This window comes from Mastomys coucha, unplaced genomic scaffold, assembly GCF_008632895.1.
Source record: "Mastomys coucha isolate ucsf_1 unplaced genomic scaffold, UCSF_Mcou_1 pScaffold4, whole genome shotgun sequence".
NCBI lineage: Eukaryota > Metazoa > Chordata > Mammalia > Rodentia > Muridae > Mastomys > Mastomys coucha.
In genome coordinates, this window is record NW_022196910.1 from 27,972,600 (window position 1) to 27,999,757 (window position 27,158).

The following is a 27,158-nucleotide window of genomic DNA, read 5'->3' on the forward strand; positions in this document are numbered from 1 at the left end:
GACTATGGACTCAGTTGGGAGTTCTTATCCTCATTATTTTGACTTGATAACTCTCTGCATGTGGATGAGCTATTTCACATTTCTGGCTAGATTTTAAGCTCCTGGAAAAGTGTCAGGCACTTTTAATGATTGCTTTTGTAGTAAGTGATGTCTGAAGTTGAACTGACCCTGTGCTTTTATTTAGGGAAACAGCTGGTAAAGAGTAGAAGAGAGTGACAGTTCGAGGTCTTGGTTGGGACATGTTTAAAGTATTGATGATGAAATCTTAGCTAAATGGGGATTGCTGATTTACAAATTAAAACCTGAATAGGTTCAGGGATTTTTTTTTTAAATTGTATTTTTTAATTATATAAAGTGATTTTAAATTTACATATATTTTGATCTTCTTCTTCCCCAAGTCCTTCCAGATTCTCTCCTCCTCCCTACCCACCCAACTCTAAGTTCTTTTTAAATGGTGTTTACATGCTTATGCCTTAAACTATCTAGTGTTGAAGCAGACTGAAAATTTAAAGTGGAGTACTTGTTTGTTGGTTCCTTTAAGCCTTCAAGTGAAAAAGAAATACTTATGTTTGGAAGAATTAATTCTTGGCTTATGACTTTAAGATGGCTCAGCAGTCTGCAGGTGGACGTGACACTCGCTTTTTACGTGATGAAATTCGCCAACTTGAGAAGCAGTTGGAACAAAAAGATAGAGAGTTAGAGGATATGGAAAAAGAATTGGATAAAGAGAAGAAGGTTAATGAACAAGTAAGACACATTTATCTCAATGAATCTTAATATTTAAGATAATCCTACATGGCTAGTCTTACTTTTGGTAGTAGTTCTGGGTTGTATGTTTTAGTTGAGGAGTAATGTATATCCAGGTAAGTTCTATAGCAGTGTTCATTTTGTAGTCACATTTGAAATATGTAGTGGAATTACCTACCTATTTCTAATGATACATTGGAAAATAATTCTTTAATTTTGCAGTATATTTTCTGAGGACATTAGAATTACATAAAATTAACTTTGGTCTTGAACATTGGTATGAAGAAATGAATTCCACTTTCATAAATAAACAAGTAATTTTTCTACTACTCCTAATAATTTTGGTAAATTATATATGGATTAATGAGTTTCAATGTGGTAGAATAAGAAAATGTAAATACATGGCTCATATACTTTTCACCCTAACCCATCACTACTACAGCACAACCAAAACTTTGCTGTGTGGTGCAGTTTCTAGTTCTAAGACAGAATCACAGGTTATAATAGGTGTAACATAAGAATAATGTGATACTTTATGGGTGCATCTGGATATAAGACCATGTTGATCTGTGCTGTGGAGACATATTTAAAATCAGCCCGGATATTCAGAATGTAATCCATAAACAGTCTGGAAGTACAAGTGAGTATGGCAACAGAAATTAAAATGTATATATGTATATAAGTATATACATATGTATATGTATATACATACATGTATATATATATATATACATATATATATAAAACATCAAGGAATAGAACACTCTAGATAGAAGCCATATCATTTACTAAGACTAGAGGTTAAGAAATATTCAAGAACTATAATTACTCATTTGACTGAAATATGGATAAAATGGAGTTTTTATTATTTGTTAGGTACTTTGTATGCATTAAGTCATCACTCCGTATTTAATGTGTACCATACGGGAGATAGGAGTCACTTCTGACATGGTAATAGTGAAGAAATGAAGGGATTATAGAGAGTAAGTGTGGCAGCTAGTAAATGATTAAATACTGACAGTCCCACTCAAGAATGTGCTATCACTCGCTCTCCTGTCCTTCCTTCCCAGCTTTAATACCCGTGAGCCTCTGGTAAAGGCCGGGACCAGAGGGACTTTTCTAAAGAAACAAGAGAGTTGAGCACAAGGATAGGTCAGATGAATGCTTTTACAGCTTACCCTGCTTTGTGGAGAGCAGACTGAAGAGGGTCAAAGTTAGTAAGAAAAGATATGTATTGATTCTGACAGGGGCTAATGGTGGACTAATTAAGGGAATAACTACTGGGATTACTAGACATGCTTGAGGGAAAGAGTGTGATTGGGTGTGGTGAATGACTGAGGATGGAGAGCAATGGAGAGCCTGCCTGTTTTGTGGTGTGGACGTGGATAGGTGCAATGGTGCTCTTTGGAACACAACATAATTTGGAAGTTTAGCATTATTGTTTCAGTTTTGTCCAGCTGATCTTGAGGTTCTTGTGGACATACTGAAAGATGAAATATTTAAATCTCATATACATAGTAGACACCAGACTGATCATGAGAGTGTGTTGGTCTTTAGTATAGATTAATGAAGCCAGAACCTTGATCGTAAGATTTACCTCTGAAAAATGTTTAATAAAATAATGGAGTAGGCACTCCGAAAGAAAGATATCAAGAGTGAAGCCAGAGGAAAACAGTGGAGTAACATTAAGTGCTTGAGTATTGAATTTTTACCTTTCCAATTTAGAATGTGATTGGACAGATAGTTCCAGATAATCATCATCATCATCATCATTATCATCATCATCATCATCATCATATTAATCATTATCAAACTTATAAAATTTTCATTTGTATTGTATGTTATGAGCTCTCTTGAAATGTTTTATCTTGGAAAATAATAAATATAATAAAATAAGTCTTTGTAAAGATTGTCAGAAAAAAACAAATTCTCATGTGTATTCATCAATTAAGATTTCTGATACGTTATATACATAATTCTTTATCTCTCACTCATTTTTCTTTTGTTGAACCATTTGAGACTTAATTTTAGACATAATAATACTTTATACTTAAATAGGTCTAAAAATGTGAATATTCCCTTATACAACCAAAATAGACTTATGATGTTCAGGAAATAAAATATTGATTCGGTAGTGTTCTAGTCTATAGTCAGATTTTCTCTATTGACCTAATGGTGTATTTTATTTTCTATCTGCTGCCTCCCGTTTCCAAAGAACCATCATATGCCTCCTTATCCATGAGTTTTAAGATTTTGCATACTATTGTGATTGGATTTTTTGCATGAGTAAGGCAGAAAGCAGAAAAGTAAAAATCCATTAAAAGGATGTTTTATAGAGAATAGGTAATAAAGAAAAACTATCATATTGGTTATAATATTTATTCTGTCCAAAATAAACCAGAAATTGCCGCAATTGAACTGTTGTAGGTGAAGAAAACAGCATTTAATACTGTTTGCTGTTCTGTCTGTTGAATATCATGTTAAGGACTTCACGCACATCATATTTCTCATGTCAACAAGGACATGAAATCAATTGAAGAGATAGTAAATGGATTTTTTGTACTTATGTAGGAATAGATACTCAAAGGATATAAACTTAGACCAATCTGATTTCACCTTGTTTCAATCGTTTTTTGTACTGCTCCTCCACCCCCTTTTTTTAGGTATTTCAGTTTATAAAGAGGAAAGAGTAATTTCTCTTTGGCATAAAGGAAAGGCAGAAATAACTTAAACAGTCTTTAGGAGATTGGGCAATATAACTTTAAGATTTTTGTCTTTTTTTTTTTTCCTTTAAAGCTGAGCCTTTTCTTTTGAACTTTATTAAATCCTTAGTTTAAAATTCTGTCTTATCTGTGTTCTAGTCTTTACTAGTCCTTAGTAGTTAAATGTTTTCTATTGGAAAGGGATAAGAATTTAAGTAAAAAAGCTAAATGTGGAACTTAGCTTGAATTATTTTTGAGTTTTATCTTCTTTTTTGTACTGTTTTAGTTGGCTCTTCGAAACGAGGAGGCAGAAAATGAAAACAGCAAATTAAGAAGAGAGGTTAGTAGAGACTTTCAGTTTTTGTGGTGGTTCAACAAAAACTTACTTGTTTAAAATGTTTACTTAAAATTGTATTTTAACCCGAATGTCATCTTCTGTGCAATGGATGATAGTCATGACTTTATCTCAAGGAATTACAAAGTCAACCAAAATGCAAGGCCATTGGGTAGTTCATCCCTGCCTTGGAACTGTGTGGGGAAATCTTGTTTCCTGTTATATGACCATCTTGCTTATCAGCTAATTGTATATTTGAATAGATTTCTTTTCTTATGACGTTTTGTCCAGCATTGTCATAGTTTTGCTTCTCATGAAATCTTATAAGTTATACTACTATTTTTGTGTATGTGCTAAATCATAATTTTCTGTCTTATAACAGAAATGTTTTAATTCACATGTAATCACATCATTTTCCCCATTCTTATTCTTCTGACCACCACCTACTATTTCCTCTTCCTTTAATTGTTTTAGCTAAAATTTCTTTTTACCTAGTTAGAATTTTCTTCCTTTTGGTTCATACTTAATATTTTTTTTCTTTTCTTGAGCTATTTTTAAATAGCACATTCATTTGTTTTAAAATGTTCTTTATTCTTATTTCCTTTTACACATACATATTAGTTTTAATTATGTGTTGCCTTTCTCATTTCTAATTATTCTTTTCCTGTCCATTTGAAGAACAAACGTCTAAAGAAAAAGGTGAGGCCCTAAAGGTAGTTAAACCCTGGGAATTTAGAGATCTCCCCTGGGGTCAGTAGCTAAGGGATAGAGTTTTGTCATTCTCAGTAGTATTGTGCTGTTGTTGTCTCTTTTTGGCTCTGGATAGTGGTTTAATGCTGACTGCTGTGTTTGCTCTAAACTCAGAATGAACAGCTTCGTCAGGACATTGTTGACTACCAGAAACAAATAGATTCACAGAAAGAATCACTTCTATCAAGGAGAGGCGAAGACAGTGATTACCGATCACAGTTGTCTAAAAAGAACTATGAACTTGTTCAATATCTGGACGAAATACAGGTAATATGAGTAGGTCAGTTTAGAGCCACAGTTTTACAAATTTATTATCTACCTTTTATTGCTCTCTGTTACTTTGAGTATGTATTTGCCACTGTGTCCATTACATGATTTATTTCGTGTATGTATAATGCTGCCTGTACATGTGTATGTGTGCATGGGTCCTGCGTGTGTGCTGAGGTCAGAGGGTAACCTCTGGTATTTGTTATCAGCTTCTGCCTTGTGTGAGATAGGATTCCTTTGTGGTTCACTACTCTGCATTCCAGGCCATCTTGTTCACATATTCAAGGGATTCACCTCTTTTCTCCCTCCCATCTCACAGTAGGAACACTGGGAATAATGATGCATACTGTGTCTGGCTTTATGTGCATTCAAGTACATTCAAGTATGTTTATGCTTCAAGTATTTTATTCACAAACATATCTCTCTGCCTCCACATGAACTATTAAAACACAAAATAAATTGTGCTTTTGAATTTTTAATTATTTATTTACCCTGCAATTTGTCTGGTCTTGGGCACCAAGATCAATTCAGATGCCAAAAAGAGTTTTGTTGACATTTAATTTCATTTAATTGGCCAATGCTGTGTTAATCCTAATGATCTATCAAGAATCCTTTTTTTCTCTGGAGGGCCTGTGGCTCTATTTAATTGTAGTTTAGTAAAAATTTTATTTTCTTTTAAGACTGTTTTAAAGTAATAGTATATTTAACATTTTTAGACCTTAACAGAAGCTAATGAGAAAATTGAAGTTCAAAACCAAGAAATGAGGAAAAACCTAGAAGAGTCTGTACAGGAAATGGAGAAGATGACTGATGAGTATAACAGGATGAAAGCTCTTGTGCATCAAACAGATACTGTTATGGACCAGATTAAAAAAGAGAATGAACACTATCGCCTTCAAGTAAGAGCTACTGTTGAAACCAAGCATGGTTCTCAGCAGCGTCGTATGACTTTATTGCTGTGTATTTGAAACTAGACAGATATTAATTTTCTAGGATGTTGCTTTTGTTGCTTGTCTTAATACAGTAATGTGTTGCCATCCTGACATACTTGTCCAAAAGGGGTCTTCATGTGCACCTGTGGTCCTGGCCATTTGGGGAAGTAAATGATGCTCAAGGTGGTGTAGACAGGAGTACTGGGAATAGTTTCAGGGATATGAAGATTTTTAAAAACCCAGTGGCTATAACGTTTAATTTTATTTCTTAAAACACTGAAAATATATCAAAGACTAATATATTATTTCTTACTTACATGGGGCAAACTTGTTTAAAAAATACAATAATGTTTAAAAATGTGATTCTTTAGTAGTAATTATATAATAGTTTCTTGAATGTAGCTTATCCAAAATGCTTGGGATTAGAAATGTTCCAGAGTTGTGATTTATTTATTTATTTATTTATTTATTTATTTATTGTTTTAGATTTTGGGGAGGTTTTTAGGTTTTGGAAGTAATATAGGTTACATATATACATGGGGATACAGCTAATAGCTAAATACTAGACTCACGTATGCTTCATGTGGCCCTGATATATAAACCATCAATACAGTATTTTTATGCCTGTATTTTGACAAAAACATAGCAAATGAAATGTGATATGTAATTTTCCACTTATGGCAGCATAAAAAGTGTCCAATTTGAGAGCATTTCAGATTTTAAAGTTTTATTTAGTATTATACAGCCATTACATATCACACTTAAGTATATGACTATGCTAGTAATGAATAGGACATGTAATATAATGCATTTGTAAACATGTTTTTGTGCATAATTAAATATGCATATGCAATCACAATAAGTCTCCCTGGTTTGTACTGTTTTATGAACTGATTGTTACTCCTAGGTGCGAGAGCTCACAGATCTTCTGAAAGCAAAGGACGAAGAGGATGATCCAGTCATGATGGCTGTCAATGCAAAAGTAGAAGAATGGAAGGTACTGTGTCACATGATATGACTCTTTCTTATTTTTATTTTGATTTAACTTTCATTTTGATTCTTAAGGATTTACATCAGACAATAACATGTTGCTTTTTAAAAAGTTCACTATATACTCTGGCTATAGAATCTCTAAAACTTCTTTATATACTCCTTGAGCTTGTTTATTTATTAGACAGGCACTTTCTAGGCAAGAGTAATGAGGAATGGAATCAGGAAATAGATTTATCAAAATCCTGTGGAAAGCCTGTTTAGAATTCCCCTCTTCTTTGCCTGATTTCCATGTTCCAGCCTAAGTCCAGAGCTGCACCCTGTCAGAAGCTAGGATTAGGATGCGTGCTGTTTGTGAGCGAACTGAGATGACTGAGTTAGTAATTTATACTGTAAAAGCTGGCACTTCGAGGATCTCCACTGCTGGCATGCCCATTGAACCCTTATAGGCAATTAGGAGTTGTTTATTATCTGGGAAGCTCAGATAGTGTATATTGTGAACAATTGTAGTTACACTGGGATGAAGCTGCATTCAATGTGAAGGGGTCAGGTAATGTGAAGTGCTAGAAAGTAACTGTTTACCTGTCCTGTTGTAGCCACTCAGCTGCTGTTTGAGCTTGAGAACAGCAGTAGACAGACAGTCCATGAGTGAATAAGCATGGCTGCTTTCTAAGTCTTTAAGAAACAAGTGTAGGCCAGGTTTGTTTTCTTCAACTGTGGAGTGTAAGTTTCTAACCTTTGGAAAAAACCAGTTGTTCTAATCACATTTAATATTTAATTTTGTGCATATAATGAATGAGTACCCTGTTGTGTGACACTTAGGAGGTTTCCAGTTTTTCTTTAGAAAGCAATATTTTAATGAGAAGTTTTATATATATATATGTATATATATATACATATATATAAAATTTACCAATATATAAATATCTGGGTAAAATCAATTGCTGCAAGTATGATTGTAGTCTAAATTGCAAATATACCTCTCTAGTTTGTTATTTATCTTTTGGTGTTCATAATTTTTGATATGAAGTATTTGTTTTTATGTTTTATAATTAAATTTATTATATCTTAGTAGTTCTTTACCTTTCATTATAATTAGATATTCCTGATATGGCTATGTCCGAGGGCATGTGCCTAGTCCTACTATTCAGAAGGTTGAGGGTCCTAAATTTAAGGCCAGCCTGCACTTCTGAATAGTGAGACATTATCTCCAAATAGATAGATAAATAAATAAATAAAAAAGATAAATAAATAAATTAGTTAATAAACTTTGAAAAAGGAAAAAAGCAAAAGGAATACTTTTCTATTTTATTCTTTGTATCTTCTGGTTTTATATTTTATTGTAAATCTTTGAAGCGTGTATATTTACTTTTTTAAAAAAACTGTAATGGATGCAGCAGAGTGACTTGTATTCAAGCAATGTTATTGAAAATTTCATCTTTCCCATACTGAGATCTTGTTCTGATGTTATTACATAAAGCTTGTGTTCAGTTTGAGTATTTTTGTACCCTCTTTTACTCATTTGATTGGCTGTTTCCTAACCACATGTTCTTATAGTGTTGCATGTCTAAATACCTGACAACCTATTCTCCCTATTTTTGTTTTTCTCTTTTAGATTTTTATGAACAATTTTTAGGATTTTTAGGAACATCTTTATGATTTTTTGGCCCCTGTAGCTAAGAACACAAAATATCCTTTCATATATTCAAGTTATTTTATACTTTTCTGTGACATTTTAATGTTTTCTTAATAAACATCTTGTATAAAATATCTTGCAGTTCCATGAATTTTCATTTAGAAATGGGAGCTGACACTCAGAGAGTTTTCTTTAATGATTGAATTGTAAATTCCAAACTGTATATGTGTACTTGTAGGTACTGACATTTTTCTATTAAATGGATTTTATTTCCTGGGTTGGAGAGATGACAACATCAATCCAGTTGCTTCTGTGGGAGCATGTGGCCCAAAGTTTAGATTCCTAGCACCATGTGAAAGCATGATGGGGAGGCAGACATTGCAGATTCCTATAGCTCGTTGGCCAGTCAGTCAAGTTAGTGTGTAAGATCTAAGTTGTGTGAAAGACCCTATCTCAGTTGAAAGATAGTGCACATCAATCCCTCGCTTACACACACACATAGACATACATATACACAAACACATTATAAACCACACACTGAAAAATACTAAAAAGAATTTTATTTTTGTATTGTTTTAAATGTACTAAAGGTATCTATACTTTTCTATAAATGACGAAGGGTTTGTTAACTTACATTTTTTTGTAACTTGTTATTTCTTCTTAGTTAATTTTATCTTCTAAAGATGATGAAATCATTGAATATCAGCAAATGTTACAGAGTTTGAGAGGGAAACTTAAAAATGCCCAACTTGATGCTGACAAAAGTAACATTATGGCTCTGAAGCAGGTAAAAACCTTCTCCAGGTTTGTAGTATCAGGAAATTATGCTGAATTCCCAGCTGCGTTATCTGTTTATCCACTTGTCTTATCGGCTTCCAGGACTATGTGTGTATAAGCTTTGAAGATTTTCATACATACCTAATGGGGGGAGGCAAAACTAGAATTAAGTTTAGAGGGACTGTAGTACTTTAGAATAGAATTATTTTACTTTTTTATATTATTATTTATTGTCATTTTGGAGTTACTTAGTATCTATTCAAAAGCTATAGATTTTAAAATACCTTGCTACCTTCTTATTAATGTTCATTATTGTATATATTATACTTAGACTACTAAGTGAACTAAGTGTGCTTATATTGTGTGTATGCTACTTAAAAGTTGTTTTTAGCAAAACAATCTCATTCAGAACCCCCCCTGCACTTTTGTTCTATGTGTTCTTTCAGTGAAGTGCTGAGGCAAAGTTGAGACGTAGTTGGAGGATGAGGGTAGTGATGAGGACCCTGTTTCTCAGTGGAGTGTAGAAGGCACAGAAGCTAGACTGGTTAGAAAGAAGAAAGATCAGAGAAAACTAACAGAATGTGCTAAAGATAAGATTCAGTGGATAATGAGCAAAAATACCATATCAGGAGTTATAAAAGCCGTGAATATTAAGGAGTTGTAGGATAAAATTTTCCAACTTTAAATATTCGCATGAGAACAATTGTGTAATGCAGTTTGAGGAATACATAAGGAACTTACTTTCTTAGATCTGGTATGTGGCCAAGTGGGTAAATGCACTTAATGTTCTGCTTGACAACCTTAGCTTAGTCCCTGGAATCCACGAGGTGAAAGAAGAGAACTAAGTTGTCACCTGACCCCCACACATCTGTCTACACGTGCACATACAAATAAATAAATGTAGTAAAAAATTGTTTAAAACAAACAGTTTGACCACAAGGAAGTATATTCTTTTATTTATTATAAAAATGTATGTTCATATTAATGAATCTTTGCTATTTAAAAATATTTTATAGGGTATCCAGGAGAGAGACAGTCAAATTAAGATGCTTACTGAACAAGTAGAACAGTATACAAAAGAAATGGAAAAAAATACTTTTATTATTGAAGATTTGAGAAATGAGCTCCAAAAAGACAAAGGTAACTTAATATTTTATAAATAAATAGCTTGCACGTATTGTGTTTCAAACATTTTTTTTTACATTTCAAATGATATCCACCTTTCCAGTTACTCCTTCACAAATCCCCATCCCATCTGCCCTCTTCCCCAACCCCTTTGTCTCTATGAGGGTGGGCCTCCACCCACTCACCCACTCCTGCCTCTGAATCCAAGGGAAAGAGAAACTGGAGAGAAAAAACAGAAAATCTTTTCTGCAAAGGGGTAGTAAAAAAAAAAAAAAAAAAAACTAAGCTTAAGGAGAAAGAAAGGTTAAAAGAGTTTTTAAAGTTTAAAAGAAATAACTAAGTTTTGTAGATTAATGGAAAGACTCCATTGGTGAAGCAGAGGAGAAGGAGACTTCTGGAGCTTTAGGTTGGCAATATGTCCAGCTGAAAAATCTATTTTACTGTTATTCATCATGGTCAAAAGAAATGTTGATTATTATCACCACTAAACATTTTCTGTCACAGAGATGCATTTTCTGTAAAAACCTTTTTTTTTTTTTTAATAACATATATCCTTCTAATTACAGTAACTGCTCAACTCTACTTTTTAGTTCATTTTCTTAATAAACCAAAACAGTACCTTGGTTTTACAGTGAGTAAATACATAAGGAGCTTTTGCGTCACATTGATGCTGCCTGCCCCTTTTTGAGAACAACGGATTCATAAGAAAGAGTACTCAATTCAGTTCGTTCATGATTTCTTTTTTTACACTGTAGGTACTTCAAACATTTATCAGCAAACTCATTATATGAAAATTCACTCAAAAGTACAAATTTTAGAAGAGAAAACAAAAGAGGCTGAGAGAACAGCTGAACTGGCTGAGGCTGATGCTAAGGAGAAGGACAAAGAACTGGTTGAGGCTCTGAAGAGATTAAAAGATTATGAATCTGTAAGTATTTTTATCTTGTTGGTCAAAGAGCTTAAAATTATTCTCGGCACCAGGCTTGTTCTATGGCTCTTACTGTGTTCCTTGTAGAAAACATTCTATATCTCTTGATTTTAAACTATTCAAACTTCAAAGCATTTGTTTTATGTCAAGAGAATTGTTTCCAAACCTTTTTTTCCTTTTAAAAAAGTTTATTTTATTATTTTTTTAAGTTTGAGTTTTTACATCTTTCCCTTCTCTTTCTTCCCTCCAAACCATCCACACATAACCTTCCTCACTCTCATTGCTTCCTTTTCATTAAATATTGTTGCTTGTATATATGTAATGTATATATGTATAAATATATGTATGTATGTATCAGGACATGTATGTTAAAATATCTTTTATACGCTGGAGGCAGTTGTGTTCTTGGAGGCTTACTGCCTCTGTCTTCTAACCTAGGCCTAGTCCTGGAAGTTTCTAGACAATCTTCTCTAAGCCTAGAATGTTTTCTGCCTTTGAGACTTTACTGTTGAATAAGCTCACTCCTCCCTAGCTCTTTCTAATCTCTCAACTCAGCTGTTCTGGCTCAAATTCCTCTTCAAGCTAACTGATTCAGTCTGGCTTCTCTTTTGTCCTCTGAATTTTTGCTGTACTTGGCCTCAAACTAACTTTGGCAATGTCTAATCTGCTTCCATCTCATTTTGTGGCTCATTCTGTCTTCATCTATATCTAGCTTATTGTCCCTCTCTGACCTGTGTCTGGACTATTGTTCCAGTAAAAACTGCCTCATCTCTCTCTTTGTTCTATTGCCTCTTAAGATGCATCTCTTTCTTCTCTTTTCTGAGAGTTGGGCATATCCTATTCTATAAGCTTTTTCTCTGATTCATTACTTTGTCTGCCACTCAATTAGACATCACTTCCAAACATGGGTGCTTCCTTCTACAAACTTAATTTTACCTTCATTGTTTGGGATTAAAGATCTGTACTAAGGATGTGTCTGTATTCCAGCCAGAGATATTAAAGGTATATGCTAATGGTTGAGCCACACCACAACTAGAAACATGTGTTTTTCAGTAAATAACACAATCTTGGGGTTCACAGTGTGATCAAATATCCTGTAACTTGTAGAATTACTTGCATGTATTTATTGGGTATTGGATAAACAAATGTGCTTTTCACTGGGAAGACTTTTTCCTGCTCAACTTTGTGAATTGTTAGTTCTTTGTGCAGGGCTGAGGTCTTGTGGGCTCCTACTGCAGAGAGAAAGAGCCTTACACTTATCTGTAGGTATAAGGACAACTTTACATTGCTGTTGGGATTATGCTGCTTTAGTAAAGTGGTAGTAGCTGTGGGTCCTGTAGCAACCATGACTAAACTAGCACCGAGTAGTTTCCCTTAGGGTTACTGTGTCATGCTGGTCGTTGAAGTTCATAAGCAGCAGAGGTGGGTAGGGTTGTTAGTTGTTTTCCACCTTTTCAAGCTTGCAGGGTACCTTCTGGACCGTGAAAGCTAGTGCTCAGAGAAGAGGCTTAAAAAATCAGTTCCAACTTTAAGTCTGTAGGCCCTGTTTCTGAAATGCACTTGTTTTCAGTAATTGGGACTTACTTTCTACCTCTGGGGGATCAATCCAGGGTCAGTAGCAATAAGCAGTATGTCTTCAGAGTCTTTTAGACAGCCTTGGCTAGCTACTCAAAAAAAGGCATCTCATGTCTCATATTGGCTTTTTGTTACATGATCTTTGGCTCTTGGAGGGATTGTTGTCAGTATAGATGAGAAAAGTTTTTAAACCATCTATGTATTTATACATAGGATTAGATTTGGTATAGGGTTGCTTTTATTTTCACATAAATAGTCGATTGTACGATTCTTTATGGCTTTTTCAGACAGCATTATTGTTTCTTACCCTCCCTCCTCCTCCTTCGGTACTTACTTCCCTGCTAAACCTTTTGATGAAGTGTTTTGTTCAGACCAGCAGCTCAGGTGAGGTATCAGGATTAGTCCCTTGTATCTCTATCCTACATGCTAGCATGGAGATGTGACTGACTAGCTTGATGAACTTGTGATGGGGATGGCTTTGGTGCCTACAATATCTGTATCAACGAAATCTACTTGGACTTTTCATATCTTTAAATTGATTCATCAGGCAGTTAAATATACATTCTGATTGGTATGCTTTATCTCTGTACCTTTATGTCTATCTCTATGTACTCAGTGTTTCATGTGCAATGGTCTGAGTCACATTGTCTTTGGGTCAGATGTTTATATTCTGCCCTCTTGACTAGATTTGGTTTATAGAAACACAGTGAGAGATTAATATGTACCATTAATATGTACTATTTTTATTTTTTATGTATCAGTTATAAAAAGTCTGCCATATAAAGTACAGGTATAGGTAAGTTTGCCCATCACCTTAAAAAAAGTAAATTCGTGCATTTGATTTGTTTATTCAAATAAATTATGATATATTGAAGTTAGATGGGGTATTTTTCAGGGAGTATATGGCTTAGAAGATGCTGTTATTGAAATAAAGAATTGTAAAGCCCAAATTAAAATAAGAGATGGAGAGATTGAGGTGTTGACCAAGGAAATCAATAAGCTTGAGATGAAGATCAATGATGTCCTTGATGAAAACGAAGCTCTTAGAGAGCGGGCTGGTAAGCTGTTTTCTGAGACACTGCCTTGTCCTCAGCCCTGATTCTCAAGTCCTCTTTGTTTTCTTTTGGCTTGGTTTCCTTTTGTAGGTGAAGTGGCCCTCTCTCTCAAGCAGAGTGCTCGCATTCTGCTCACGGTCTCCCTTCCTGCCCCGTGCTCCCCCTCTAGCCCTCGCCTTACATTGGTTTATTTACTTCTAGCAGTTGGTGGTATTTTTGCCCAAATAAATGTTTCTGTAGAAGCACTTAAACAAAAAGTGGAGGTACTCTGACTGAAGTGGGTTTGGGGCCCGATGGTTGATAAGGAACATGGCTTTCATCGGCCCAGTATGCCTTCAGCAGTAATTGAATGGTGAAAGTGCATTGCATTATGCTGCATATAAGAAAGAGGTCAACTGGTTTTCTGCAATAATCAACAGCTGTGTGAATTGTTAGTTTACAAAATGATTTTTTTTCGAGGCCATTTAAAAGTTCTTTGTAAAACTTTTAAGGACATATAAACACATTATAAAGTGTTTATGTTTTCTTGAATATTTTAGGAGTTCCGTTTAGTCTAAGATGTAATTTTCAAATATAACATGGGGATTTATGTACTTTTAAAATTAGAGATGAATTATTTAATACTACTACTTTACATGGTAAGTTATAACTAAAGTGCCCAATCTAAATTGCTTCTTTAAAATGACTGATTGATTTATATAGTGATTCATTGTACTTATTGGCTATCAATTAGAACCTTCCTAGAGCTAAACTGACAATCGAGGAAATATTTGTGTAGAAGAAAAATAAATACTTTATATTGATTATTTATTTCTGAAACAATTTGACTAGAATTTAGGATTATACTAGGTGGTTAAGCTAGATTTCTGATTAACTTGACTAATCAAATCCCAGCTAGGAATGAAGAAGTGTGTGTGGATAACTTCTGACCTATCTAGACAGCTGACACAAATACCATGTTTCTTTGTCTTTAATGGGTTTAGATTTTAATATCCAAAGTCTGATTTACAACTATTTAGACTGTCTTGGTACTTGATTTCCACCTCAGTTATTTATGAATCAGGAAATACAATGGAAGCATATTAGGAGTCAGGCTAGCTGAGAGGATTAAATCAATAACAACATGATTAGTAATAATGATTACTATTTGACAAGTATTACTCTAAGCATTTGATTTACTCTAATCATATTATTATGTAGTAAGTTTCAAGTTTCAAGTGAGCATTGAGTCAAGTTTACTTCATGACATGCTTTCTTAGTTAAAGAGTTGTCATATCTTTGCAACATCCCCGTATGTTTGTTAGGATTTTCATAACTAGCTAACATTTCGCTTTCTTGTAGTATAACTGTCTGGAAATCTTGTATAAGAAGTCTCTATGTTTCAAATGGTAATGAGTAATACTTATTTGGTGTTCTGTGAAGATCTGTCATTCATTTACAAGTTTTTGAGTTTGTAATTATTTGCTTTCTATTGCAGGCCTTGAACCCAAGACAACGATTGATTTGACTGAGTTTAGAAACAGTAAACGCTTAAAGCAGCAGCAGTACAGAGCTGAAAACCAGATTCTTCTGAAAGAGGCAAGTGGTGCTCAGTTGACGGGTTTCTTACCTGAACTAAGGAAATCTACTAATAACTCATGCTTTGCAGATCGAAAGTCTAGAGGAAGAACGTCTCGACTTGAAAAGAAAAATTCGTCAAATGGCTCAAGAAAGAGGCAAAAGGAGTGCAGAATCAGGTATTCTCAGTTATCCCACACTTGGAAAGAGTCATTTGGAAAGCATGCGTCTGCTTTTGGGGCAGTCTGTGTGTTGACAATGATTTTGCTCTGTTGCTGTGCATGTGATCTCACAAAAGAGATGATTGGGTAGAACTGAATGTGATCCTGAATCTGAAAGAGTTAAAAAAATGTAGAGTTAAAAAAAGAAGTGTTGAAATTACGGACTTTTGAAAAATTCAGTGTACAGTCTGTTCCCTACCTTGTTATAAATAATATCTTAAAACTAATTTTTATGTGGCTATATTTCATCCTTAGAATGCTTCTTTGTTTTCAAAGCTGTACATCGGGAGTGCTTAAATTAAATTTTATTAAAATTTACTGAAATATTCATTAATCTTAAATTAACATTCATTTGTTTACCTTCCTTTTAAAAAGACAATAAGATCTTTATAACAGCCATTGCAGCTCACTTTTTGAGGATCATATATAGAGGGTTTCTTTCATATATACATATGTATGTTTCATATATATTTCCATATATGAAATGTATGCCAGTGGCCATGGAAGCCAGAAAAAGCACTGGGTTCTCTGGAGCTGGAGTTACGTGCAATTGAGAGCTGTTTGGTGTGGGTGCTGGAAACTAAACTTCATGTCCTCTGAGAAGCATTATACACATTTAAAAATTAAAATATATTTAGAGTATTTTCTCACCCTCCTTCGCCTCCCATGACTCATCCCACCCCCATCCCGTGTGTGTGTTGTGTGTGTATGTGTGTATAAACAAGTATATACATCCAACCTACTGAATCCATTAGTGTTGGGCTCATATGCTTGTTGTTAGGGCTGACACTTGGTATACTGGGCAGATGAATTATCTAAGGGGAAGACAAATTCCCCCTCTCAGCATATTTCACTTTCCTGTAGCTTTTCATCTAGGGTTGAGGCCCCATGTGATTTTCCCTGTCCATATTAGTATATTAACTGGTATTCTCATTCTTCAAGTCTTGTTTAAACAGCTGTGCTGTTCCAGTTTCATGAGTGTGACTTCCATGTGGTGTACAAAAGACTCAATCTTTGCATAGGCGTCCTGGTCCTCTGGCTCTTAAAATATTTCTGCTCCCTTTTCTATTATGTTCTGTGAGCCTCAAGTGAAACCCTGGTATCAGGACCCTTGTCTAGCATGTACAGAGCCTGCACAAAGTCACTTGAAAACAGCACAAAAATAAAGTAAAATGTAAATATAGGAAATAAAAATTTATAGCTTTTATTTTATTTATATTTTTAAACATCTTACTACTTATTAATGGATACTTTTAAATTAACACAGAATAAAGTGATAAAGATTATACAATTCAATTTATTCCCTTATTTTATTGATATAGCTTATTAAAAATAAACTAGATCAAAGTTATATTGGCTGCATGTTGGTCAAGGATTTTAAAAATATTAGACCATTTTTTGGATTAAAACTTTATTCTTGTCTTGGAATAAAGGAGAGTTATTATTTTTGCAGTTGTTGCTTCTTATTTGTTATTTCTTTCATTTTATAGGATTAACCATTGATGACCTGAACCTATCTGAAACTTTTTCTCATGAAAATAAAATAGAAAGAAAACTAAATTTTATGAGCCTCAATAATATGAATGAAACACAATCAAAGGTAAATAAAACAGTAATACTCTGACTTAAGAAGAAGAAAAACCGCTAGCAATTGGGTGTTCTTTACTTAATCTCATTTAGTACCTCTTTCTGCTTAGGTTATTAAATAATAATTTTTGCTTGCTTAAATAGCCTGGTGATCTGAAGATTGATTAATGAGACATTATTTACTTTGCATACAGATTAAGAGTTCAGCTAAAACAGAGCTGCTGCATAGGAGACCATCATTCAGTGTTCTGCAGTCAGATCAAAGTGAGACAGAGGAGAATATGGCCACACGATCATTATCGAGGATGCTGTCTGGAATTCATCATAGTGTAGACAGTGCAGTGGATCCTATTGTCTCTTTAACTAGATGTTCCTCATTTATGCAAGTGAAAGACAGCAGTACAACTCCAGAAGCTCTAACAATAAGGGAGATTTTTAAAGCACCATGTCTACGATCTTTGAGAAACCTAGAATCGTTAGTCAGTACATTCAGTAAGGACAGCAATGAAGAACTAAGTGAATACTTACACTCTCTCTCTGATGACCGTATGAGGAGAGGGTCAGGAAACCATCGAGGTCTAGAGAAAACCACGTTCCTACAGAAGAGCAGTTCATCTTTTCAAGCATCAGCAGCAGCTTCAGAATTAATACAGAAATTATCACATAGGCAGAGCTCTGCAGTATTTTCTCAACAGTTGTATGACCATGATGGGGATAAAGTAACATCAGAAGATAACCAGGTCTATTCTCAAGTAAAGTATGCCGATCTCAGTTTGAAAGACGAGAAAAGACAAAGTGAATCACCCTCACAAACTGAGATGTTGAGAAGTAAGATCCAAGTTAATCTTTCAGATCTTGTGCCCATTACTGCACAATCCAAACCATCTCTGATACATCCCCTTGAAAATCTTATAGGGCAGCTACAGAGAGAGCTAGTATTCCTTAGATCTCAGGTGAGCTTTTTCTCCAAATATATTCGTGTAATTCCTGTGTTATTATTATTATTATTATTATTATTATTATTATCTGGAATTCTCTAAAAAATTCTGGGAGGATTTATTTTTACTTACACATTAACACTTGTATATAACAAATCTATACTTTTAAAAAATCTAAAATTGCAGTATATTTGCATTGAATTTGTTGACATTGACAGCCGTAATTAATATATTAAATATTTCTTTAGAATGAAATCATAGCTCAGGATTTATCGATCCAAGAAGAGCAGAATAGAAATGCAGAATTAGAACTTGACCATCAGAGAAGCCAGGCAGAACAGGTAGTGTAAAGACCGACCATTAGGATCAATGATATAGTTGACATTAAGGACAGAAAACTCCTGTACATCTTTCTATGCCCTACCATGGGGACTGTGGGCAGAAGAAGTAGTAGAAACACTGTCATTTCTGTTTTGCCCTTTGGGCTTTATATATACTGCTATGCCTCTCTAGCTTATTTTCTGGTGTACTAAACTTGAATCGGTAAAGTGTTGTTTTAACTTGAAACCTGCGTATTACTGAGATTTGTTTCTCTTTGTTCAGAATGAGTTTCTTTCAAGAGAATTGATTGAAAAGGAAAAAGATTTAGAAAGAAGTAGGACAGTAATTGCTAAATTTCAGAATAAATGTAAGTCACTTTTATGTCTTTCTTATCTGCTCCTATTTTTTAAATCTTTAATTGCCTTTATAATATATAGCTCAGTCTATGTTACTTAGCTTTATGGTTTACATTGCTATGTTTATTGTTATAGAATATTATTACCAGTTTTTATGAAAATATGTGTCACATATTTTATGCTCAAGTGAAGGTAAAGTTATAAACATTTAAAGATTTTTAATAGGACAGAGCTATGCCTTATCTATCTTCCTTCCTTCCTTCCTTCTATCTATCTGTATTTATATATATTAATATTTCACTTATATATATTTGCATATGTATATTACTAAAATAGGTGTGGTATTTAATTCAGCATTCATGTTGAATTTATAGTTGAACTTTTTATTTCCATTTTTGATTTTCAAAATTTTTTCCATTTGAAATCTGTCATGAACATGAAATAATGTTAGTTGTAGAAAAGATCTATTCATTTAATGTGAAAAATTATAATTACAGTAAAAGAATTAGTTGAAGAAAATAAGCAACTTGAAGAAGGTATGAAAGAAATTTTGCAAGCTATTAAGGACATGCCGAAGGATTCTGATGTGAAAGGAGGTGAAACATCTTTAATCATCCCAAGTCTTGAAAGACTGGTTAACGTAAGTTATGTTTTCATGTAAGGTCACCTTTAGCCAACTCATCTCCTATATTGGTTTCATTTTGATGCTGTGATAAAAATACTCTGTTAAAAAGCAAATTAAGAAAAGGACAAATTAATACATTCCAGCTATAGCCTGTTATGGCAGGCAAATGTAGAGAGCAGGTGCCAGCTACAGCTCATCACTGCATCCACAGGCTGGACGGTTAATGCTGCACCTTGACAGATGCTCAAGTGAGGATGTGGACATGGAAGGAGTCAAAGTTATTTGCTCAACTAATAAGAAACTGGCTCATGAGTGCTGATTATTTTCTAATCTATATTTACTAAATGCTATTTATTTTAATGAAGTAATCACTGTAATAATATAAGCTAAACTTAAATTTTATAAATATTACTTAATAAGAAATGTAAATAGCATTTTATTAGACATGGCAGTGAGCATGGAAAGATGATTAGTTACTTAAAGGCATATTTTTCTTGACGGATTTTACTGTTTTTCATTGCATTTATAATACATATTATAAATATACAAGGCTATGGAATCAAAGAATGCAGAAGGAATCTTCGATGCCAGTTTGCATCTGAAAGCCCAAGTTGATCAGCTTACAGGAAGGAATGAAGAATTAAGGCAAGAACTCAGGGAATCTCGGAAAGAGGCTGTAAATTATTCACAGCAGTTGGTAAAAGCAAACTTAAAGGTAACAATTTTATTAAACTATAAGAAAATATTGAACCTATGACTATATTTTTAATAACGAACTTCCTCAAAGCACTGCTTTATGAGGGGAAGATATCCTTTGCATTCTTCCAACCCTAAGACCACAAATTTTTTTTAGAGATTTTGAAAGATGTTTTTAGTTTTTGATAATTCCATATACTATATTTTGATCATATCCTGCCCACATATTTCTCAGTTCCTTCTTAAGTTCATATTTGTTTTCCATTGTAAACAACAACCAAAAGGAAACAAAGACAAACCATGGTATCTAATCTGGGATAGCCAACTAACTGAGCATGGTGCTTGCCCTCGAGTATGTTTGATATACCCAGTGTTTCTTTACTAAAGAAAACCAAATTTTTTTCCTCCTGTCCTGGCAGGTACAAATTAGAAATAGCTTTTTGGCTAGGGGCGGGACTTTGTGACCACATCCTTCTTCTGTGCTGGAGTTTTGTCAAGCTGAGCTTGTGCAGATCTGCAGGGTGCTGTCAGCCACCTCGATGAGTTCTTACATGCACATATGCCCTGCTGAGTCTGAAAATGCTGTGTTCTTGGAGCTATCCACAAGCACAGGGCCTGATGATCTTTCTGCCCACTCTTCCACATAGATCCTTGAGCCCTGTTTCAGCTGAACATCTCAAAGTCTCTCACCCTCTGCACATTGTTTTTTAAGAAGTTATGTGGAAAAATGAGTTCCTTGTACTATAAAAGAGAACATAATAGCTCTAAATCTTGTTTTATGCACTTCTGAGACAAATTAAAGCTTAATTTATTTAATTCCTGTCAGTATAACTTGCTGCTTTATACTTTTCCTAAGTGCAATTGTCATTCCTGGATTGTTTCCAGATTGATCATCTTGAGAAAGAAACTGACCTCCTGCGACAATCTGCAGGCTCCAATGTAGTTTACAAAGGTATAGACTTACCCGATGGGGTAGCACCATCCAGTGCCTATATCATCAATTCTCAGAATGAGTATTTAATACATCTTTTGCAGGTATTGAAAATTTATGTGTTAATGACAGTTTTGATAGAATGTTTCTGAATTTAGTCTATGAATTCCTTTGAATTCTCAGAATTAACAAATAGATTGTTAGTAGATAGTCAGCTGGACTAATATAAATAAACAAGTTTATTCCATTTTCCTACAGGTAAAATATGTTTATGCTATTTGTTCATTTGTGTGTTATTTGAAATATAGAAAGACATGAAGAATTATAAGCAGTCAATATGAGGTAGATGAGTATTTTTGTTTATTGCTGCTTAGAAACGTGAGAGAATGCAACGCTAAGGGTTGGTGCTGTTATTAGAATTGTCTCTTCTTGTGTTATTTACAAGAAAAGTTTGCAAGTAAACTTGACTTCCAACTTCCCTTTCTTGTGTAAACTGTTAACTGATCCACAGCAAATTGGAAGGGTACTACTCTGTTACATTATCTGCCTTGTACTTGCTTTAATGTTTGCCATCTGAATAATGGGATTAAAACTAGCATGATGAGGTGTTCTTCAAATTTCCATTAATAGCTTAATATCTATAACTTCACAAACACTATTTTTGTATTTAGAAAAATCTACTCAAAAATGAAAATACACATTTGTAATTGTAAGCTCCCCTGCTTCCTACTCTAGATTATGCTCTGGGGTGACACTTGAGTTCTACTTAGCATTTCTGCTAGATTATCCTCTGGGGTGATACATGAGTTCTACTTAGCATTTCTTGGTTTTATCTTTGGGCATGACATTGATCTTGTCTTTATTTGAATTTGTATGCTACTCGTGTCAGATATGGGTAACTTTAACAACATAGCAAAACATTTCTTTAAAATATATCTTAGACCACTACTTTTAAGTACACGATTTATTTCCATTATTATAGGGATACCATTAACAAATAGTGGCAACCTGATATTGTTATGCTTGATCTAGGATTATTGGTTTTATTTTTATTTAAAGAAAAAGAAAGGGGACCAAGAAGATGTCTCAGTATATAAAGGCACCTGTTACCAGCTAGCCCTTAATGGCTTGTGTCTGTTCAATCACTGGGCCCATATGGTGGAAGGAGAAGTTAGACTCCACAGGTGTTCATCTGACCTCTAAAAATGCACTGTGCATGCAGTGCATAGAAACACATGATTACTATAAAAATCAGTTTCACCATATTTAAAAAGAAATAGGCTAATTTTAGTGGTGGCACAAAAGTATATGTTGGTTAAGAATATGTGACTAAGTAATAGGAGTTGTCAGTTTGATAAACAGTTGTGCTTAAGGTGAATTCTGTATCTGATAGTTTGTGTGCTTACCGCAGCTACCATATTTAAAAGAATAATTTGCTTGTCTTATAGAACTTTTTATGTGTACTGCCTTATTCTTTTTACCTTATTAAAATGTTGAAAATACAGAGTTTGAATAATTGTTTTGGAATGTGAGTGTATACTTTTTGGATTCAAAATATAGTCTAATGCTATTTATATTCTTATTTACGAACCAAATTTTAGGAACTAGACAATAAGGAAAAGAAATTAAAGCATTTAGAAGATTCTCTTGAAGATTATAACAGAAAATTTGCAGTGATTCGTCACCAACAAAGTTTATTATATAAAGAATATCTCAGGTATTTATATTTTGAAAACTTTATATATGTAGTTACAGTATTATACTGACAGTTACAAAAGAAAGTATTGATCCTTCTCCACATAATCACTGTCAAGAACATGTTTACACATGTTTCTAAACTAGTGTAGTGATCTTAACTATCTTTATATGGGATTGATAAGAATTTAGTCAGATTTCAACATTGATAGGTGTGAGGCATTGAACTCTCTGCCTTTACTGTCTGTATCTTTTGTTCTGAGAAACTCTCATAATCTAAATGTATCCCTCTTCTGGTTAAGCATTTTATTCGGTTTACTTAATTCTCTTTTTCATCATTATTGCATTTATTATAGTGAAAAAGATATTTGGAAAACAGACACTGAGATGATAAAAGAGGAAAAGAGAAAACTGGAGGATCAAGCTCAGCAGGATGCTGTGCGAGTAAAAGAGTATAATGTAAGTACAGCTCTGAGCATCATTCTGTCTGCCAAGTACAGATGAGGAGAACGAGATTCACTCAGTAATATCGGTGTGCTTTTGTCCAGAATTTGCTCAATGCTCTTCAGATGGATTCGAATGAAATGAAGAAAGTGCTCTCAGAAAACAGTAGGAAAATCACTGTTTTGCAAGTGAATGAAAAGTCCCTCATTCGGCAGTATACAACCTTAGTGGAAATGGAACGGCGTCTTAGAAAGGAAAACGGGAAACACAAAAATGACGTCATATCCATGGAAGCTGAAGTTACTGAAAAAATTGGAAGTTTGCAAAGATTCAAGGTATTTCTGACTTATTCTTTTGCTCAGTAGCTTTTTGGGTCTGCAGATAATAAGGATCATGCGCATATATCACCCAGGTTAATGGTTAATGTTTATTGACACTTGCTTTAATTACTTCATCCATTTTTTGTAGGAATATTTAAATTGTTGACATTTCTCTCCTAAATATTTTTATTGTACATCCTAGAAAGGAAAACTTTTGTTTACACAACTGTAATACTATTATTCTACTGAAAACACTGACAGTTTTCCCTGTTTCCTAATGTGTAGGCTGTATTCAGTTTTCTTTGGTTGTTCTAGGATTTGATGGTTAATAATGCATTTATTGGATTTGATGGTTATAGGTCCTAAATCCCAAATACGGCAACCTATTTTTCTTTGTTATACTTTTCTCTCTGAAGAATATTTAATTGATCTATTTTATTTTGAATTTATCTAGTTTCACTCTGAGGCCTGGGTTAGACTCAATTTAAACAGCTTTAACAAGAATATATCTTAAACAATAATCTGTGTTCAAACAGTATCATGGTTTGGATGGTGTTTTGTGGGGCATTACGTAATCTTTGATGGATACCTTCATTTTTAAGTGGTAAGATTTTAGCATGATTTAAATAAAGGCTCCTTTTCTATTTTACTCAACAATTTTAGTATCCATGATTTGCGTCTGATATAGGTGTTCACAATTTTCCCATTACATTAGTATTTTTACATTCTTTAGGAAGTGGAAAACTTTTTGTCATTAGCCAGGGCATCTCATACTCTGGAAGTGTATGTCCCACTGTGAAGGCAAGACAAGGGCTCTGATCTCTCTATCTCATCACCAGTTACAGAAGGCAGGTGTGTGCCTGTGTGTACAGGTGTAGACAGATGTGTACAGGCGTAAGTGTTCACATGTGTACAGGTATCTGTACAGGTATAGGCAGGTGTGTGCACAGGTATACTGGTGTAGGCAGGTATGTGTAGAGGTGTAGGCAGGTGTGTGTACATGTGTTCAGGTGTAGTCAGGTGTGTATACAGGTGTAGGCAGGTGTGTACATATGTGTACAGGTATAGGCAGATGTGTGTACAGGTGTAGGTAGGTATATGTACAGGTGTAGGCAGGTGTGTACAGGCATAGGCAGGTGTGTGCATATGTGTACAGGTATAGGCAGATGTGTGTACAGGTGTAGGCAGGTGTGTGCACAGGTATACTGGTGTTGGCAAGTATGTGTAAAGGTGTGGGCAGGTGTGTGCACATGTGTTCAGGTGTAGTCAGGTGTGTATACAGGTGTAGTCAGGTGTATATACAGGTGTAGGCAGGTGGTGTGTGCATATGTGTACAGGTATAGGCAGGTGTGTGCACAGGTATACTGGTGTAGGCAGGTATGTGTAGAGGTGTAAGCAGGTGTGTGTATATGTGTTCAGGTGTAGTCAGGTGTGTATACAGGTGTAGTCAGGTGTGTATACAGGTGTAGTCAGGTATGTGTACAGGTATAGGCAGGTGTGTGCATATGTGTACAGGTATAGGCAGATGTGTGTACAGGTGTAGGTAGGTGTGTGCATATGTCTACAGGTGTAGGCAAGTGTGTGTACAAGTGTAGGTAGGTGTGTGTACTGGTGTAGGCAGGTGTGTACACATGTGTAGACTCTGGTTCTGGGATAATTTCTTTGTTTCCCCGTAAAGTTCTTTGACTATCATGAGAGGTTCAAGGCTTAAACAGTAGGCACATCTTACTCAATTGTTAATTCTCATTAGAAGCCTTTTGATGATGTCTGTTAGTTATTTTACCAAGGACCCATTGTTTTTTAAAATAGCTTGATGTGTTTTCTGGCATAATAAGGTTTTCTAAACCTAACATACACAGTACTTCCGCTCTGTTATAAAGTAATATAATTCCTTAAGGAACCCTGTTTCTTTGTAGAGATGAAAATGTCTACATACCTAGAACTTATTACACTGTGTCACTGCTTTCAATATCATTGCTGCTAGTCTCTTTCCTTGGATAACATGTAGCATATATTTTTAGAATATGAGTTCATATTTAATTTTGTAGTTTTATGTTCATTATTTTATTGAGAGATAAAGTAATTATTTTTATATATATCATTATATATTAATTAAAAATAATAACAGCTGTAATACTTCTTAATATATCCTAAAATTGCTTTAAAGTTTTTATGTGTCTTGGAATCTATCTCACTGAGCATGCATTGGCAAAAATAACGTATCCAAGTAATTTGAAATGATACTTTTTGCTTTCAATATTAGGATTTTTTTGAGCTGAAATGGGATATATAAAACATTTGTATTTTCAAAAGATTTAGTGTGAAGTGTCTAGCTGCTGCCCTGCCCCGCTACCCAGGTAACAGAATATCCTGCAGTTAGCTCTTCTGCAACAGAAACAGTCACATGCATCTAGACTTTCACCTGAGAGTTGGTTCTCTCAGATGCAGGAAGTTCTGAGACTTACAAATATTCTTGTTTTTATTTTTGTGGCTTTTAGAAAAGATTGGTTCCTTGTGAAGTTTTGCCAGTACAGAGAGTGTGAAAAATATGAGATGAGGTTTTTTTGCCAGCCTCCTTCTTACTTTTTTCTTCAACCACAGTTTTTGAGCTTTGTGATTTTGTTTCTTCATAGAAAATAAGAAAACAGGATATTTTATCAGAAACAAAACATAATCCCATATCTTTTAACCAGCCTGCCTTGCAAAATGAAACCAGATCCCTATAAGGTGGAATAGTATATACTTATTTATATGAGGAAAAGCTGTTTCAATAAGATACAAAGTTCGCTGTACTTAGGAATGAATTAGAATTACTAGTGCCTCATTTGTACCTCTTCAGTTTGGTTATTTATTGCTCCATGATCTCAGTGTACCTTTCTATGTAACCTCTGCTTATCATGGAGCGTCTTACTGGAAAGAACTGGAAAGAGTCCTGGTACCTTTCTTTTGTTAATCAAACCACCTCATGCTGTTCATTCATGACTTTTCAGAGCTGTTGGAAAATATTGTGTTACTCCTCTTCCCTGGACTCTACCAAATCCCTAGGATTATTAAACTGAAAAACAGGAAAAGTTTGTTTTGGTTAGGCTACTTTAAGATTTGGGAATATGACTTCATTACCTTTGGACTGTGGTAGCACAAGTATATCATAGTAAGAGGGCGGATAATAGATGCCTTCTCACTTCATAGCCAATTATAATAAAAAGAAAAAGAGGGCACAAAGACAAAGGTCCCATAATCCTCTTTGAAAGCACACCCCACGTGATCTGAGACTTTACACCTATCCCACATCATAGTTGGTGCAACTTCCCAATAGCACCCTGCTGGAGAATAAGATTGTAACGTGTCTTTGGGGGAATATTATATATTTAACTATAGTAAAAATGAAATAAGTAACTTAACCTTTATTGTTAATATTTAGATATTTTAATCAAGTCAGTAACAGGAACCAAAGATGAGTTTATGTCACATGAAGAAAGCAGACATAAGTACCGTTAGTTCATGCTAATTCTCTCACTTAAACTGTCAAATTCCTAGTGGGTTTTAATCTTCTCCGACTTAGAAAAGGTATCCAAAGATGATTTCTGTTAATTATACTTTCTCAAATTAATTGTACTTCTTTTACTGTGACAGCTTGTAAAAGGATTCA

At 34.3% G+C, this 27,158-nt stretch overlaps 1 protein-coding gene across 6 annotated transcripts in view; it reads left to right on the forward strand.

Annotated features, from left to right (window-relative positions):
* The window catches only part of Cep290 (centrosomal protein 290), an 84,085-nt gene that overhangs the window by 3,164 nt on the left and 53,763 nt on the right, over window positions 1-27,158 (forward strand). For 2 of the 6 annotated variants that reach the window (XM_031350123.1, XM_031350126.1), the window contains exons 6-26: window positions 604-747; window positions 3,736-3,789; window positions 4,648-4,800; window positions 5,517-5,699; window positions 6,640-6,729; window positions 9,023-9,145; window positions 10,152-10,275; window positions 11,016-11,188; window positions 13,659-13,821; window positions 15,296-15,396; window positions 15,467-15,554; window positions 17,087-17,196; window positions 17,378-18,136; window positions 18,370-18,462; window positions 18,725-18,809; window positions 19,296-19,438; window positions 19,974-20,138; window positions 21,005-21,154; window positions 22,652-22,767; window positions 23,102-23,204; window positions 23,294-23,524. In XM_031350123.1, coding sequence (XP_031205983.1) covers window positions 604-747; window positions 3,736-3,789; window positions 4,648-4,800; window positions 5,517-5,699; window positions 6,640-6,729; window positions 9,023-9,145; window positions 10,152-10,275; window positions 11,016-11,188; window positions 13,659-13,821; window positions 15,296-15,396; window positions 15,467-15,554; window positions 17,087-17,196; window positions 17,378-18,136; window positions 18,370-18,462; window positions 18,725-18,809; window positions 19,296-19,438; window positions 19,974-20,138; window positions 21,005-21,154; window positions 22,652-22,767; window positions 23,102-23,204; window positions 23,294-23,524 — 3,351 coding nt within the window. The remainder of the gene's footprint in view (window positions 1-603; window positions 748-3,735; window positions 3,790-4,647; window positions 4,801-5,516; window positions 5,700-6,639; window positions 6,730-9,022; window positions 9,146-10,151; window positions 10,276-11,015; window positions 11,189-13,658; window positions 13,822-15,295; window positions 15,397-15,466; window positions 15,555-17,086; window positions 17,197-17,377; window positions 18,137-18,369; window positions 18,463-18,724; window positions 18,810-19,295; window positions 19,439-19,973; window positions 20,139-21,004; window positions 21,155-22,651; window positions 22,768-23,101; window positions 23,205-23,293; window positions 23,525-27,158) is intronic. The other 4 variants (XM_031350124.1, XM_031350125.1, XM_031350127.1 and 1 more) reach the window with 4 other exon arrangements.